Source organism: Mustela erminea, chromosome 10 (assembly GCF_009829155.1).
Source record: "Mustela erminea isolate mMusErm1 chromosome 10, mMusErm1.Pri, whole genome shotgun sequence".
Classification (NCBI taxonomy): domain Eukaryota; kingdom Metazoa; phylum Chordata; class Mammalia; order Carnivora; family Mustelidae; genus Mustela; species Mustela erminea.
Window position 1 is genome coordinate 86,992,884 of NC_045623.1, and position 12,839 is coordinate 87,005,722.

Below are 12,839 nucleotides of genomic sequence, written 5' to 3' on the forward strand. Positions count from 1 at the left end.
AGGGCAGGCTCCAACCCCTGGCAGAGCTGCCCTCCACCCACCTGAGATTTCCTGAGTTCCAGCGGCAGGTCCGCTTCTGCAGGCAAAGGAGCCCTTGTGGTCGGAGGGGCCTCTTGAGCCCAGGCCAGGCGGCTCCCTCCCTCTCTGGGCACACACACCTCCATTCAGCCTGGGCCACGCCCCCCAAGGGGGCTAGGGGCCCCTGGCAGCCACCCCCATGTCAGTGGGGGCCGCCTGGCCGCCGAGGTTGATAAGACCGGGACCCCACTGGCCCCCAGCACTGTGCTGGCTGCTGCCTGACCTGCCAGAACCATGAGGCTCCTCTCTGGCACTGGCCTCGTGCAGTGTGGTCTGCTGCTGCTGCTGTTCCAGGCCCTGTGCACACTGGGCCTTGCCCCCCAGGCCAGAGGTGAGGGGGTCCATGTGAGGTGGGGGACATAGGGTGAGCAGCCTCTGACCAGCAGCCTGGCCAAGAGGAGCAGAGGTTAAATGGGGTACGGGATGGGCCGGGGTGCTGAGGGGTCAGGGGGCAAAGGGGTAGGAGGACAGCAGGCTGGCCCGGGAGCCGACAGCAATGGTGACATTCATAAGGGCCAGAGCAGGGATGATCCTTGGTCTGCGCTATTGAGGGACAGGAGTGGGCCTTTCTCTGCAGCCTCACAGGCTTCCCTGGGGCTCCTTAGCTCCCAGGCCCCCCTTGGGGACCACGCATGCTGCCAGAGCCAGTCTTGTGGGTCCCTGAGGACAGACGCTGGAGCTGCACCAAGCCCAGGGCTGCATGCACACTCTATCTGGGATCACCAGGACTCCAACCCCTTTCCTTAGCCCCTCCAGCCTCTCCGGGTGTGGGTTCTTGCCTGCTGTACCACTCCCAGAGCTTCTGCCTTGGGCACCGAGTCCCAGAATGCCCAGCTTCTCCTGTACAGATGGGGAAACTGAGGCTGGAGAAGGGTGTTCTCCTGGTTCCTGATGCTCCACGGTGTGGCTAATTCCCTCAGCCTCTCTTGGCCTCAGCTTACCCGTATGTAGCCTTAACTAGTAGGGACCAGGGTGCGGCTGCAAGGTCATTACTAAGGTCCCTTGAGGAGCTCTGATACCTAGGGTGCTGTGGCTGGGGGGCTGGGACAGCCCAGGACCCCTTTCCTTTTCTGAGCCTTCCTGAATCCTCTCTTGGGAGCGGCTCTGCTCAGTTCTGGGGCACAGAGAGGAGAGCCTTTGTACTGAGCCTCTCCAGGCTGCAGGGTCAGGCCAGTGAGAGTAACAAGCAGTGAGCCTTATTCTCCCCACTGGACAGATGAGAAACTGAGGCTCCTAAAGATGCAGTGAGCTGCCCGTGGCCACATGGGGGGGCTGAACCGGGATTCGAACCTCACTCTGCTTCATTCCAGCTTCATGCACGTCCCAGCCCATGGGGCTGCTTGCTGGGGTGTCTGGAAAGACAGGCCTCCATGGGGATGTGTCTTAGGAACCCACCGGGTCAGGCTGCCACAGAGGCCACGAGGAATCCCTGCCCTTTTCCCTGCCCACGGACACCAGCCAGAAGACTCCTCGGGGCTGAGGGAAGCTGGGTCCCCTTGGGTGACTGGCTTTGATGCTGAGATGAAAGAGACCAAGCCCATGGGCCCTGCGCTGGGCCCTGGGGCTCTGTCCTCTGCGCCCTCTCCCCCACCGCCCCCACAGGAGAAATTCTGCCGTGGCCATGGCAGCCACTCTGGGCCACAGCCTGGGAAGTGTGTCTTAAAGTCTGTCATCTCCTTTGCCGCCCCCTGGATACCAGCTGCATGCCTAGCCCTGCCCTGGCACTGAGCACGCACTCCTGCTCAGCCCTGAGGGTTCTGTAAAGAGGGGACTGTCAGCTCATTGTACAGACGAGGAAACTAAGCTCAGGGAGGTACCGTGAGTTCCCTGGGGCTGAGATTTGAGCCTCTGTCTTCCCCAAGGGGCTGAGAAGCTGGGCCAGCCACGGGTGTCCACATGTTGACAGAAGGTCCGAGCTGGCCTGGCCCAGCTTCAGGTTACACTGTCTGGGACCTCCAGTCTCGGTCTAAGCAGCCCCTGACCTTTGCCCCCTTCTCTTGGCCCTCTCCCTCCTGTCCCCCCTTGCAGGGCATCTCTGCCGGACCCGGCCCACGGACCTGGTGTTTGTGGTGGACAGCTCACGCAGTGTGCGGCCCGTGGAGTTCGAGAAGGTGAAGGTGTTCCTGTCCCAGGTCATCGAGTCTCTGGACGTGGGGCCCAATGCCACCCAGGTGGGCGTGGTGAACTATGCGAGCGCTGTGAAGCAGGAATTCCCGCTGCGGGCCCATGGCTCCAAGGCCGCGCTGCTCCGGGCCGTGCGCCGCATCCAGCCGCTGTCCACGGGGACCATGACGGGCCTGGCCATCCAGTTCGCCATCAACAAAGCCTTCAGCGACGCCGAGGGGGGTCGGGCCAGGTCCCCTGACATAAGCAAGGTACGCGACCCACCCCTCCCGCCCTCCCGGATTCCCCAAACATGCTTCAGGTTGTGTCTTAGGCCCAGAGAAGCCAAGGGGCAGAGCTGGGCCTTGAAGCTATCTTTATCCACGCTCTGACTGCAGGGCCTCAATCTGGAGCGTGCTTGATTTTTTTCAGATTGGTGGACCTTGGCTCTCTGGGGCTGATTGAGGCAGTCCAGATGCCTGCCCTCCACCCTGTTCCCTGGACTAGCTGTCACCCTGAGCAGCACGTGTCAGTCCCTTCACGTCTAAACCACAATGATGCAACTCGTTTTTGAGGGACTGTCAGCAGGCCTCTGTGAAGTCCATTGCACAGTGTGCTTGGAACAGGGCACGGACCCACCAAGCCCCATGGAAGGGCTAGCTCAGTTTGATTTAATAAGCCTCCGAGGGCAGGGGTTTGGAAAAATGAGGTGATGTGCCCCAAGCCGACGTCAGTACGGGCTCCAGGCCAGGTGCCGAGGAGTTCACAGACCTGGTCCCCACAGCAGGATTTCCCAGCACAGCCCAGGACCTGTAAGACCGGTCAGAGGTTGCATCCCAAGGTGGTCTTGCCCACCGATGCCCACACCTCTCCTTCCTAGCCCTCAACAGCCCCAAGGAGTCAGCCTTTACCTGCCCAGGACCTCAGCCCCGGAGACATACTTTCCGACCCCCACGCAGGCCATGCCTGACATCTGAGTGCTGAAGGAATGCAATCCTGCTTGAAGGTGGTGACCTCATTTTACAGATGAGGAAACTGAGGCACAGAGGCCCAAGTGTCTTGCCCAGCTAATAAGCAGTAGGAATATCTACAGAAGATAGGCCATAATCCCGACCATTACAGCCCTCAAAGAAATGGCCTGTGAGTGCTAAGCCTGGTGGTCGTCCTCTGTGGGGGCTCTTTACAAGATCTGCTGTGAGGTTGATGGTCATGGTCGTTACAGGCTGTGGTGACCTGGGGTGATCCTAATGGAGAGAGGTGGTGAAGGGGATGGTGGCAGTGTCTATAGGTGTCACACCTCCAGTTAGGAGCCTGGGGTAGGCACATGAAGACACACAGAGCCCCCAGACCTGTGCCATCCAGCCTGGAATCCACCTGTGGGAGGCCCCTACAAGGTGGGTTCAAGGTCACAAGGCTGGATTGAAGGGGGATAGTCGGGGCTCCGGGAGACAGTGGGTCTCGGGGAATGGGGCAGCCTGTGACAGTGGACAGTCACAGCCAGGTGAGCCTCGGCCTCTGATGGGGAAGGGCAGGGTGCAAGATCACTCCCCAGGGGTCCCCACAGTGATAAAGAAACAATCCACCCCCTTCCTAGATGACTCAGGAAGGTGAGCGTCATTTCCAACCACCATACTACAGGTCACTAAGACAGGGGTTTGGGGACCCGGGCGGAGGGTGGGGACCCAGGTCAGAAGCAGAGAAGCGCTGTGAGGACTCTGGCTTCCGGGCAGGCTCAGGTGGGCGTGGTGAGGTTAGGCCAAGCACTAAGGTCCCCTCTGTGCCCCTTCCCAGGGCACAAACAGGGGAACCTTGTGGGAGGGCAGCAGACAGTGTTATCTCCTTCGGAAAGGAAATGTAGCATCCTGGGGAACGGAGGGAGAAGAGGGAGCCATCATCTATGTGGGAACAACCCCCCTCCCAGGGCCCGGAGGGAAAGGATGGCCAGGCTGGAAGCAGAGCCGCCGTTTATTAGCCTCGCCTGCTCTCTGCTGGCCAAAGGACAGAACTGCATGGTGTCGGGCCCGCTTGCCGGGCCCCTGACCTCAGAGGCCCCAGTCTGAGGGGGAGACATGGTCCTGCCCTCAGATCATCACAGAACTGCGGCCTGCCCGAGCGGGGAGACACCCACAGGCCCTAGTCAGATGGAAGAACATCTCAGCCACGTCTTTCGGTGAGAGAGGAAACCTGTCTCCTCTTTTGCTAGTCAGGTTCCCCTCCCTGGGGAGAAAACCCTGGCGGGGAATCAGATCCATCTGGTGTGGATTAGCTGTGTGACCTGGGCAAGCCGCTCTGCCCGTCGGGCCTCAGGGTCCTCTTCTGCCAGTGGCCCCGCGGGCTTAGTGGAGGGCTGAGCGGCCCTGCCCTGCGCGGGAGGAAGGCCTGGTCCTCACACGCGCCCCGCGTGTCTTAGGTGGCCATCGTGGTGACGGACGGGAGGCCCCAGGACAGCGTGCGGGACGTGTCTGCACGGGCCCGGGCCAGCGGCGTTGAGCTGTTCGCCATCGGCGTGGGCCGCGTGGACAAGGCCACGCTGCAGCAGATCGCCAGCGAGCCTCAGGAAGAGCACGTCGACTACGTGGAGAGCTACAGCGTCATCGAGAAGCTGTCCAAGAAGTTCCAGGAGGCCTTCTGCGGTGCGCCGGGAGAGGCGGCGATGGACGAGGCTGGGGTCTCGGGGAACGCTCAGGGGAGCTGGAGTAGGGGCCAGACCGCAGGGGGCAGGGGCGTGGCTGAGAGCATAGGGGCTGGACTGAGTGCGCTTCGGGGGTGGGACCGGGGCGGGAGGGACGGGAATGGATAGGGCCGCGACTGAGCTCCGGGGCGGGGCCAAGGAAGGGGCAGGGTGGGGGCGTGGCTAGAGTCGATTGGGGCGGGGATAGACAGGGCGGGGCTGGGTAGGGCGGGGCTGAGTTCACGTCAGGGGAGGACTAGGGCGGGGAGCATGGAGGGATAGGGGTGATGAATGGGGATGAACAGGGCTGGGACTGAGCGTGGGGGTGGGGTCAGGGAGCAGGGAGGGATGGGGGAGTGACTAGAGAGTCGATCGGGGCAGGAGCTGGACAGGGCGGGTCTGAGTCGGCATCGGGGACAGGCCGGGGCGGGGCCGGGCGGAGATGGACAAGGCAGGGGCTGACGGGGCGGAGCTGAATAGGGCGGGAGGCGGGGCTGAGAGAGTCAGCATGGGTCGGACCTGTGATTTTGGCCCGGGGCTGGGAGTGTGGGGCTCAGACCTCAGCTAGGGGATGGTCTGTTTCCTTGAGTGTGTGAAGGGCTACCCTGGCTGAGATGTCCAAGGCCCTGAGACTGTTAGATTCTGAGTCTCCTTTTGTCCCCACAGTGGTGTCAGACCTGTGTGCCACAGGAGACCACGACTGTGAGCAGGTGTGCCTCAGCTCCCCAGGCTCCTACACCTGCGCTTGTCGGGAGGGCTTCACCCTGAACAGTGACGGCAAGACCTGCAATGGTCAGTGGGCTGGACACAGGCAAGCCCTGGGGAGGGTGGGGAGGAGAGGGGATGGGGCTTGGCCACTTTCTAGGAAGCCCATCTGAGCCTCTCTGCACTTTGTTTCTGGGCTAGTCTGCAACAGTGGTAGATGTCTCCTAGAACTTGGTGTCTGCAGAAAGTTATTTTCTACTTTTGTCCCTCTTTGTCACGGTGGGTGGTAGGTTTAGTATGGTGGAACGAGTTACATAGTCTTGAGTTCAAATCTTAGCGCCACTCCTTCTGAGCTGTATGATTTAACGGCTTTTGGAGTTTTCGTTTCCAACGCTATAAAACGAGGCCAGGGACCTTGGCTTTCGAGAGGGAGTTTTGAGGACAAAAGAGGCTGGGATAAACCTCAGTATAGAGCTAGGTGTGTGATGGGTTCCTGACTTGTGGTCAGGATGAACAACGGGCTCCTAAGCTTCATCTCCTCGCCTTCCTACCCTTCCCAGTCTGCAATGGCCGTGGTGGCAGTTCGGCAACTGACTTGGTCTTCCTCATCGATGGATCCAAAAGTGTGCGTCCGGAGAACTTTGAACTAGTGAAGAAGTTCATCAATCAGATCGTGGACACGCTGGACGTGTCAGATAAACTGGCCCAAGTGGGGCTCGTGCAATACTCGAGCTCTGTGCGGCAGGAGTTCCCGCTGGGCCGCTTCCACACGAAGAAGGACATTAAGGCGGCAGTGCGGAACATGTCTTACATGGAGAAGGGCACCATGACTGGGGCTGCCCTCAAGTATCTCATCGACAATTCCTTCACTGTGTCCAGCGGGGCTAGGCCTGGGGCCCAGAAGGTGGGCATTGTCTTCACCGATGGCCGGAGCCAAGACTACATTAACGATGCTGCCAAGAAAGCCAAGGACCTTGGTAGGTGGTGCCTGGACCCTGAACACCACTGATGGCCAGGGATACCTAGGGAACAGCTCGACTGGAAGTTGTCTGTCTTGAGTCTAAACCCTAACCCCAGGTGCAAGATAAATGAGGAGTTCTGGGTCTGTTCAACTCTTTCTTATCTGTGATGAGACAACAGAGTCCCCAGAAAAGTAAGAAGTTTGTTTCAAGAGTCCTTTTGTAGGTGGGGCTTGGAAATTTGTCAGTTGAAAGTTCTCCAGAACACACCAACTGTTGGAAGGCAGCCCCACTTTGGGACAAGCCGGAGTCTGTTTTATCACCTACTTAAGGAGGATAATAATAACCACCAGACGGATGGTTCTGGGGGGTATATGAGATTACGGAGTTCCCCGTCCAAGGAATCAGTGCAGGTCTGACATATGGGAGAAGAACCTCAGGGAACTCTGGAAGTCTCTTAGGCACTCTGCTTGTAATTCCAGCAGCTGCCACTAGAAGTGTCTGGTGTTGATCAGCTGGGCATTTCTCAAGAGGCTGAGATGCTGCTGCCTGTCCCCATGGCCACTGTCACTCATCTTGTTCCTCTTGGCAGGCTTTAAGATGTTTGCTGTGGGTGTGGGCAATGCCGTGGAGGACGAGCTCAGGGAAATCGCCTCAGAGCCCGTGGCAGAGCACTACTTCTACACGGCTGACTTCAAGACCATCAACCAGATTGGCAAGAGGTTGCAGAAGAAGATCTGCGTGGGTTAGTGAGGCCAGAGAGGGCACTGATGGGAGGGGTCGGGGGGGCTCTGTGGGGAGACTGTGGAACCATCCTGGAACTGGATGGGGGTGGGGAGAAGCAGGAGCTGTGGTGGCAGCAAGAGTTGGCAGAAGCAGGAGGAGGGCTGACCGTTCTCACTTTTGCAACTAGCAAACATATGCTTCTTACATGAATGGCACTGTTGTTAGTACTCTCCAAATACTAAATCATTCAATCCTAATTAGTAGAAATATTATTCCCATTTTATAGACAGGAAACCCAAGCCCAGAGGGGTGGAGCGATTGTTAATAACCAGAGGTGCCAGGATTTGAACCCTGCTACCTCCGCATCCTCCTGTGGCTAGAGAGTATGGATTACAGAGCCAGAGGTGCCTGGGTTTGTGTGTTTGCTGTGACACTGCCTATGGGCCATGATCCAGTGGTTTCATTTCTCGGATCCTTTATTTGTAAAATGGGATGATTAATGACTTCCAACCCAAAGTGTTGGGTGAAGCTGGCAAGATGACCTCGAGGTCCCTAGCAACCGTGTCCTGCGTGTAGTAGGTGACCAGCATGGAGATGCTGGTATTGGAGGTTTACTGGGGCTCTGTGGGGTTGGGAAGACATTCGGCGTCTCCCCCTCTGTCGCTCCTGGGAGTTCTGCTTCAGAACCCTACACGTGTCTCTGTCTTCTCAGTTCTCACAGGCCCCCCACACTTCCCCAAGACTCCCCAGTCCTGGTCCTGCGCTGTGAGCTCTCCTTGTCCCCCTGCCATGCCACCGCTCACCTTCCCCTTTCTCTTTCCCTGCTTCCTGTCCACTCCAGAGGAAGACCCGTGTGCCTGCGAGTCCATTGTGAAATTCCAGACCAGAGTGGAGGGGCTGCTGCAAGCCCTGACCAGGAAGCATATCCTTTCCCAGAGGCCACTGAGGGATGGGGGCAGTGGCAGGGTGAGGGGCAGGGAGAGGGAGGCACCCCCTTGTGTGTGGGGTTGCAGGTGGGGACTCTGCCTCCTACTGGAGAGAGGCTGGATTCTGGACAGATGGGCTGGCATGGCCTTTGGTACTGATCCTGTCAAAAGCAGAGGCTCCTAGAGGGTAAACAGAGAAACTGAGGCAGAAGCCAAGACCTAGAGATTTGGACACCCATCCAGAGTCCTAGCTGTGCTCAGGAAAACATGGAGCGTGTGGCTTCCCCATTTCTCAGGCTTTCAGTGACATGACAGATCCCAGTCTCCACTCCGATGAGGCTGGGCCTGGAACAGGTCCCCTGGCTCTGTCAGGATAAGGTGGGAATCCAGGTGGGGGACCCAGCAGGCCTGAAGCTGCCCCCGGCAGGGCTGGGCCTTCAGGGTGTACAGTAACTACTGGGTTTTGGGGAAGGCACTGTTCTGAGGGCAGTGACATGTTGTAGATGGGGTGGGAGAACTCCCTGGAAGAGGGGCTCTCGGAAGGTGGGGGACACAGGAGGTGGGGTCCTGAGGGCAGGTGCCACAACAATCACTGCCCTGCTCTGGTCAGCCTGGGCCTGTCCTTAACCCCAAGTCCACTGGAAGCTGTGAGCCAGCGGCTGGCCATCCTGGAGAACAGAGTCGTGTGATGCCCATCCCCGCCGCAGCCTCTCGGTCTCCCCACTGCCCACGTAGCCCCCTGAGTCCTACGTGTGTCCCCTAGAGCCCCAAGTGTAATCTAGCTTTGCCATTCCAGAGAGGGGGGTTTGGAGGGGCAGACCCTGAGGGCACCAGGCCTCTCCCACCGTCCTGCCAGCCCTTCTGGGCTTGTGTGTGTGTGCCAGGTGTGTGGCCATGTCTGGGAGCACACGCGTGTGTGTGAGTGCATGGGCATGTGTACGCGTGTTAGGAGCGTGGCCGTGTTGGGGAGTGTGCTTGTGTGTGCCTGCGTGCCTGAGGGTGGGCGTGTATCTGGAGCAGGGTTGTGTGTATGTGAGTGAGAACATAAAGGTGAGTGTGAAAGGGACTGCGTTTGCATTTCTTCAATCGAAACATAATATATTCCTATTTTTTTTAGTTAACCCTTTCTTGACTGCGAGTGCTGTGAATCTCTTTCCTGTTTTTTTCTATTGCCTTCTGAAAAACAATGAAATATGATTTAACTTAAGCCCTGAATGGGGCCGGAAGTAGCGTGGTCATTTGGGGAGTGGGATGAAGGACTGGGGGGGGGGGGCGGGTGCAGGGGGACCCTGCAGGCTGGCAACTGCGGTGGGAACAGGGGTGAAGGCCGCTACCCCAGAGCTGGCACGGGGTTGCCCTGCCCTTGCAGCTCTTGCTTCTTTCTCCTGCAGCCCTGCCTGCAGCGGACTTGAGTCGTCCTCATTATACGCATGGGGAAGCTGTGTCTGGGTGTTCAGATGACTTGCTCAGTGGAGCATCCATTGGAGAGCAAGGACTTGAATCTAGGGCTGCAAGACATCAAAGAAGAAGAAGAGCCAGGACACCAGACAGGCCGGTTCATGCATTCATTCATACATTCATTCAGTCCTGCTTCATTCATTCATTCACGTGTGCATGCAGAAGACAAATACAGAATATGGGCCCATGGCAGGCAGAGGAGAGATGGTGGCCTTTGAGACAGATGCAGTCCCTGCCCTTAAGGGACTTACAGTCCAGTTGAGCGCCTGTCACCCTCACCCCAGCTGGGGAAAAAGAGAGAGTGTTTAGGTTGTAGCAGGAGCCGGTGGGCTGAGTGTGTGTGCGTGAGTTAGAGATGCTGGGAGGGTCCCAGCTGCACCGGTGCTGGTCCCGGGCGCCCCCACCAGCCCCACGCCCCATGCCCATGTTGGTGTCCTCTCTGTTCCCTCCTTGGGTGTTAGCAGCTTTGCCTCCATTCCCGGCACCAATGGCAGCACCCCTCTGCCTCAGGGATGGCACATGAGAAGGTTTCCTGAAACCTATGTCTCCCCCAGCCCTACCTGAGGTCTGCCGGCCTCACCCAGGCCCCTCTGGAGCAGTGCTCCCCACAGTCTCAGTCCCTGGTGTCCCACAGTGGGAGCTGGGGTGATTTGCTGAACCCATTCCTGTGTCATGGGGGCATTTTTAGGGTTACTACTAAATTCACACTTGGGAGCCTCTAAAAGGCTTTTATGAGAGACTCAGACCATCCCGAGAGGTCTTCCTTAGAGACACTTCCTGCAGACAGAATTATATCCCTGTACCTGCTAAAACTTAGTGGCTCAAAACGTCGCCCTCTCCCCCCTCCGAGCGGGGGAGTTGGCTGGGCTCCGCTGGCGTTTCTTCTGCTCCATGTGGAGTTGGCTGGGGTCACACTCGTGGTGGTCTCGACCCGGCCAGAGCCTCCAGCATGGCCCACTCCCCTGTGCCAGGGCCCGTTGGTATGACTGCTACCTGGGGAGACGGGGGTGCAAGGCTGGGCTTCTCTCTACTTCTCTCTCCATGTATGTCCCTTGGGGCTCTCTGGTGGGGAAGCGCAACTTCTTCTCTGGCAGCCCAGGGCTGTGGAAAGCTTTTTAGGTCTGGAGTCCCATGTTGGCACTGCATGACTTTTGCTGCATTATTTTTTGATCCTTTTGCTGATTTCTTGATCAAAGCAGTTTTAGGCCAGGCTGAACACAAGGGGTGGGGAGGTATACTCCACTTCACAGAGAAAGCAATAAAGAATTTGCAGCTACTTTTAATCCATTGCAGCGGGTCATTCTCTGGCGTCCCTCTCTGGCTACACTCCCTGCCTTGGCTATTCAGGACACCCAGGAAACCTTTGCTCGAAGCGGGACCATCCTGGGTTCCAGTGCCGTGCCTTAGCTGCCTGGTAACTTGGCGGGAACCCTTTCCCCCTCTGAGTTTCCCACCTATATCCAAGGCAAAGGATACTGGCACCACCTCGAAGATCTTATGGGGTGTCAGTGAGATGAGTGGGGGGTATCCAGCTCAGGGCCCGCCCACATTTTGTACCCAGAGTGGAGTTGGCATCATTGTTGCCATCTGCTGAGTGGTTTCCCAGCCTCAGGGACGCATTTAAACCTGTCAGCACCCGAGAACCTCCCTCGTTCCCGTCTGGGGCCAGTGTCCCTTGAGACCCTGCAGTCACCTGGTTTCCGGGGGCTGTGCCACCTGGGGCACCTGTTACCTGCTGGAGACCATAGTGTGCACCATAGCTCTGGCCCACCTGCGTCACGGTCATGGGTACTGATCCTCCAGCTCCACCAGGAGGCAAAGTCAGGGACAGCCTTTTCTCTGCCTGGAGCAGTGCCAGTATGTGGGGGGAGGGGGTCACGGCTCAGGGAGATGAGGCTCGGAGGGCGGTGTGAGCTTGGACAAATCGTCCCTTCTCCCTGTGGGCCTTAGTTCCTCATCTGCTAAATGGAGAGATGATCCAGAAATAAGCAGTCATCGAGGATCTCCCAGGGGACGCATGAGCTGAGAGCTGAGAGCTGTCACTACTTCCTTGAAGTCGGATGAGAGAAAGGTGTGCCCCGGGGGTGTCTGGCCTGGCAGAGACCAAGCGTCAGACTCCAAGCTCCCAGGAACTATCCCATGGAGAGGTGACAGTGGACAGGTTAGCAGTTCGGGGTCGACAGTCCTGGTGTGAGACCCACCCCCCCAACCCCCTTGCCTTGGACAGACTCCTTTGTGCTCTGACCTCAGCTTCCTTGACGGTAAACGGGGCAACAGCACCCTCTTCACTAGCATTCATGCTGATGGCACCCAGATAGAGGGCTTGGCATGGCCAGCCCTGTAGGGCTCCCTGGAGGAGACCGCAGAGGTGGCTTAGCAGGGAGACTGAGGGCTGCCCCTGCAGGGCAAGTCTGGAAGGTGAGCACTGTGTGGAGGGAGGAGGGGCTGTGAAAGGGCACATGCCTGAGAGGGAGGGGCCGGGGGCTGCGAAGTCCAGCCAGTCGGGTCTTAGCCCCACCCTCTCCCCCCATTCTTTCCTTCCTTCCCTCCTTCCTTCCCCATTCACCGAGCACCACCAGAGGCCAAAGCATGCACAAGGCGTTCGGGATAAAATAGAGAAACGCCCAGCAGTTTCTGGCCTTGTGGTGCTCCCAGCCTAGAGGGGCAGACAGACAGAAAGCCTCACCGGGAGTCTGGCTGGGGTAGCGGGGGAGGACTCAGGGTGTGCCACAGGAGGTCTTCCCCTGCTGTGGGCGGGTGGAGGAGGCTTCCTGGAGGCGGTCGACCTACGCCTGAATCTGAAGGCACTTGGGAGTTAGGAAGGCAGAGGGAGGCTGGGGATGAGTGTGTCAAATAGAGCAAGTGACGTGTGCAAGGGCCCTGAGGAGGAAGGTGTGCGGGGGCCCCCCCTAGATCCCAGATGCAGCTGCCTGTCACAGGGACCAAGGCACAGGCCCAGGACCAGAGGAGGCGGGACTCCCCCTGCAGGGTGGTGTGAAGCCAGGCAAGGGTTTTAGGAAACAGGGTGATGTGATCAGAAAGTAGAACGGACTCTGATTAGAAATGGGACTCATGTTTTCCCCACAAACCCTCGAGGGGGTGCGGGATGGGCTGTGAAGAGACCTAAGCTGGGATGGGTGGGGACCGAGCGTCCCTCTCACTTGCCCAGGGTAGGGTGGTGACCTGGAGGCTGGCCCTGCTGGGTTCCGTGCG

At 58.5% G+C, this 12,839-nt stretch overlaps 1 protein-coding gene across 1 annotated transcript; it reads left to right on the forward strand.

Moving 5' to 3' along the window:
* The first annotated feature begins 237 nt into the window (after positions 1-237).
* On the forward strand, positions 238-9,383 carry MATN1 (matrilin 1). The gene is made up of 8 exons (XM_032303119.1): positions 238-409; positions 2,107-2,453; positions 4,592-4,814; positions 5,519-5,644; positions 6,118-6,534; positions 7,109-7,261; positions 8,084-8,164; positions 8,808-9,383. The coding sequence occupies exons 1-8, from the start codon at positions 313-315 to the stop codon at positions 8,855-8,857; spliced, it is 1,494 nt and encodes a 497-aa protein (XP_032159010.1). The 5' UTR covers positions 238-312; the 3' UTR covers positions 8,858-9,383.
* Positions 9,384-12,839: the final 3,456 nt, after the last annotated feature.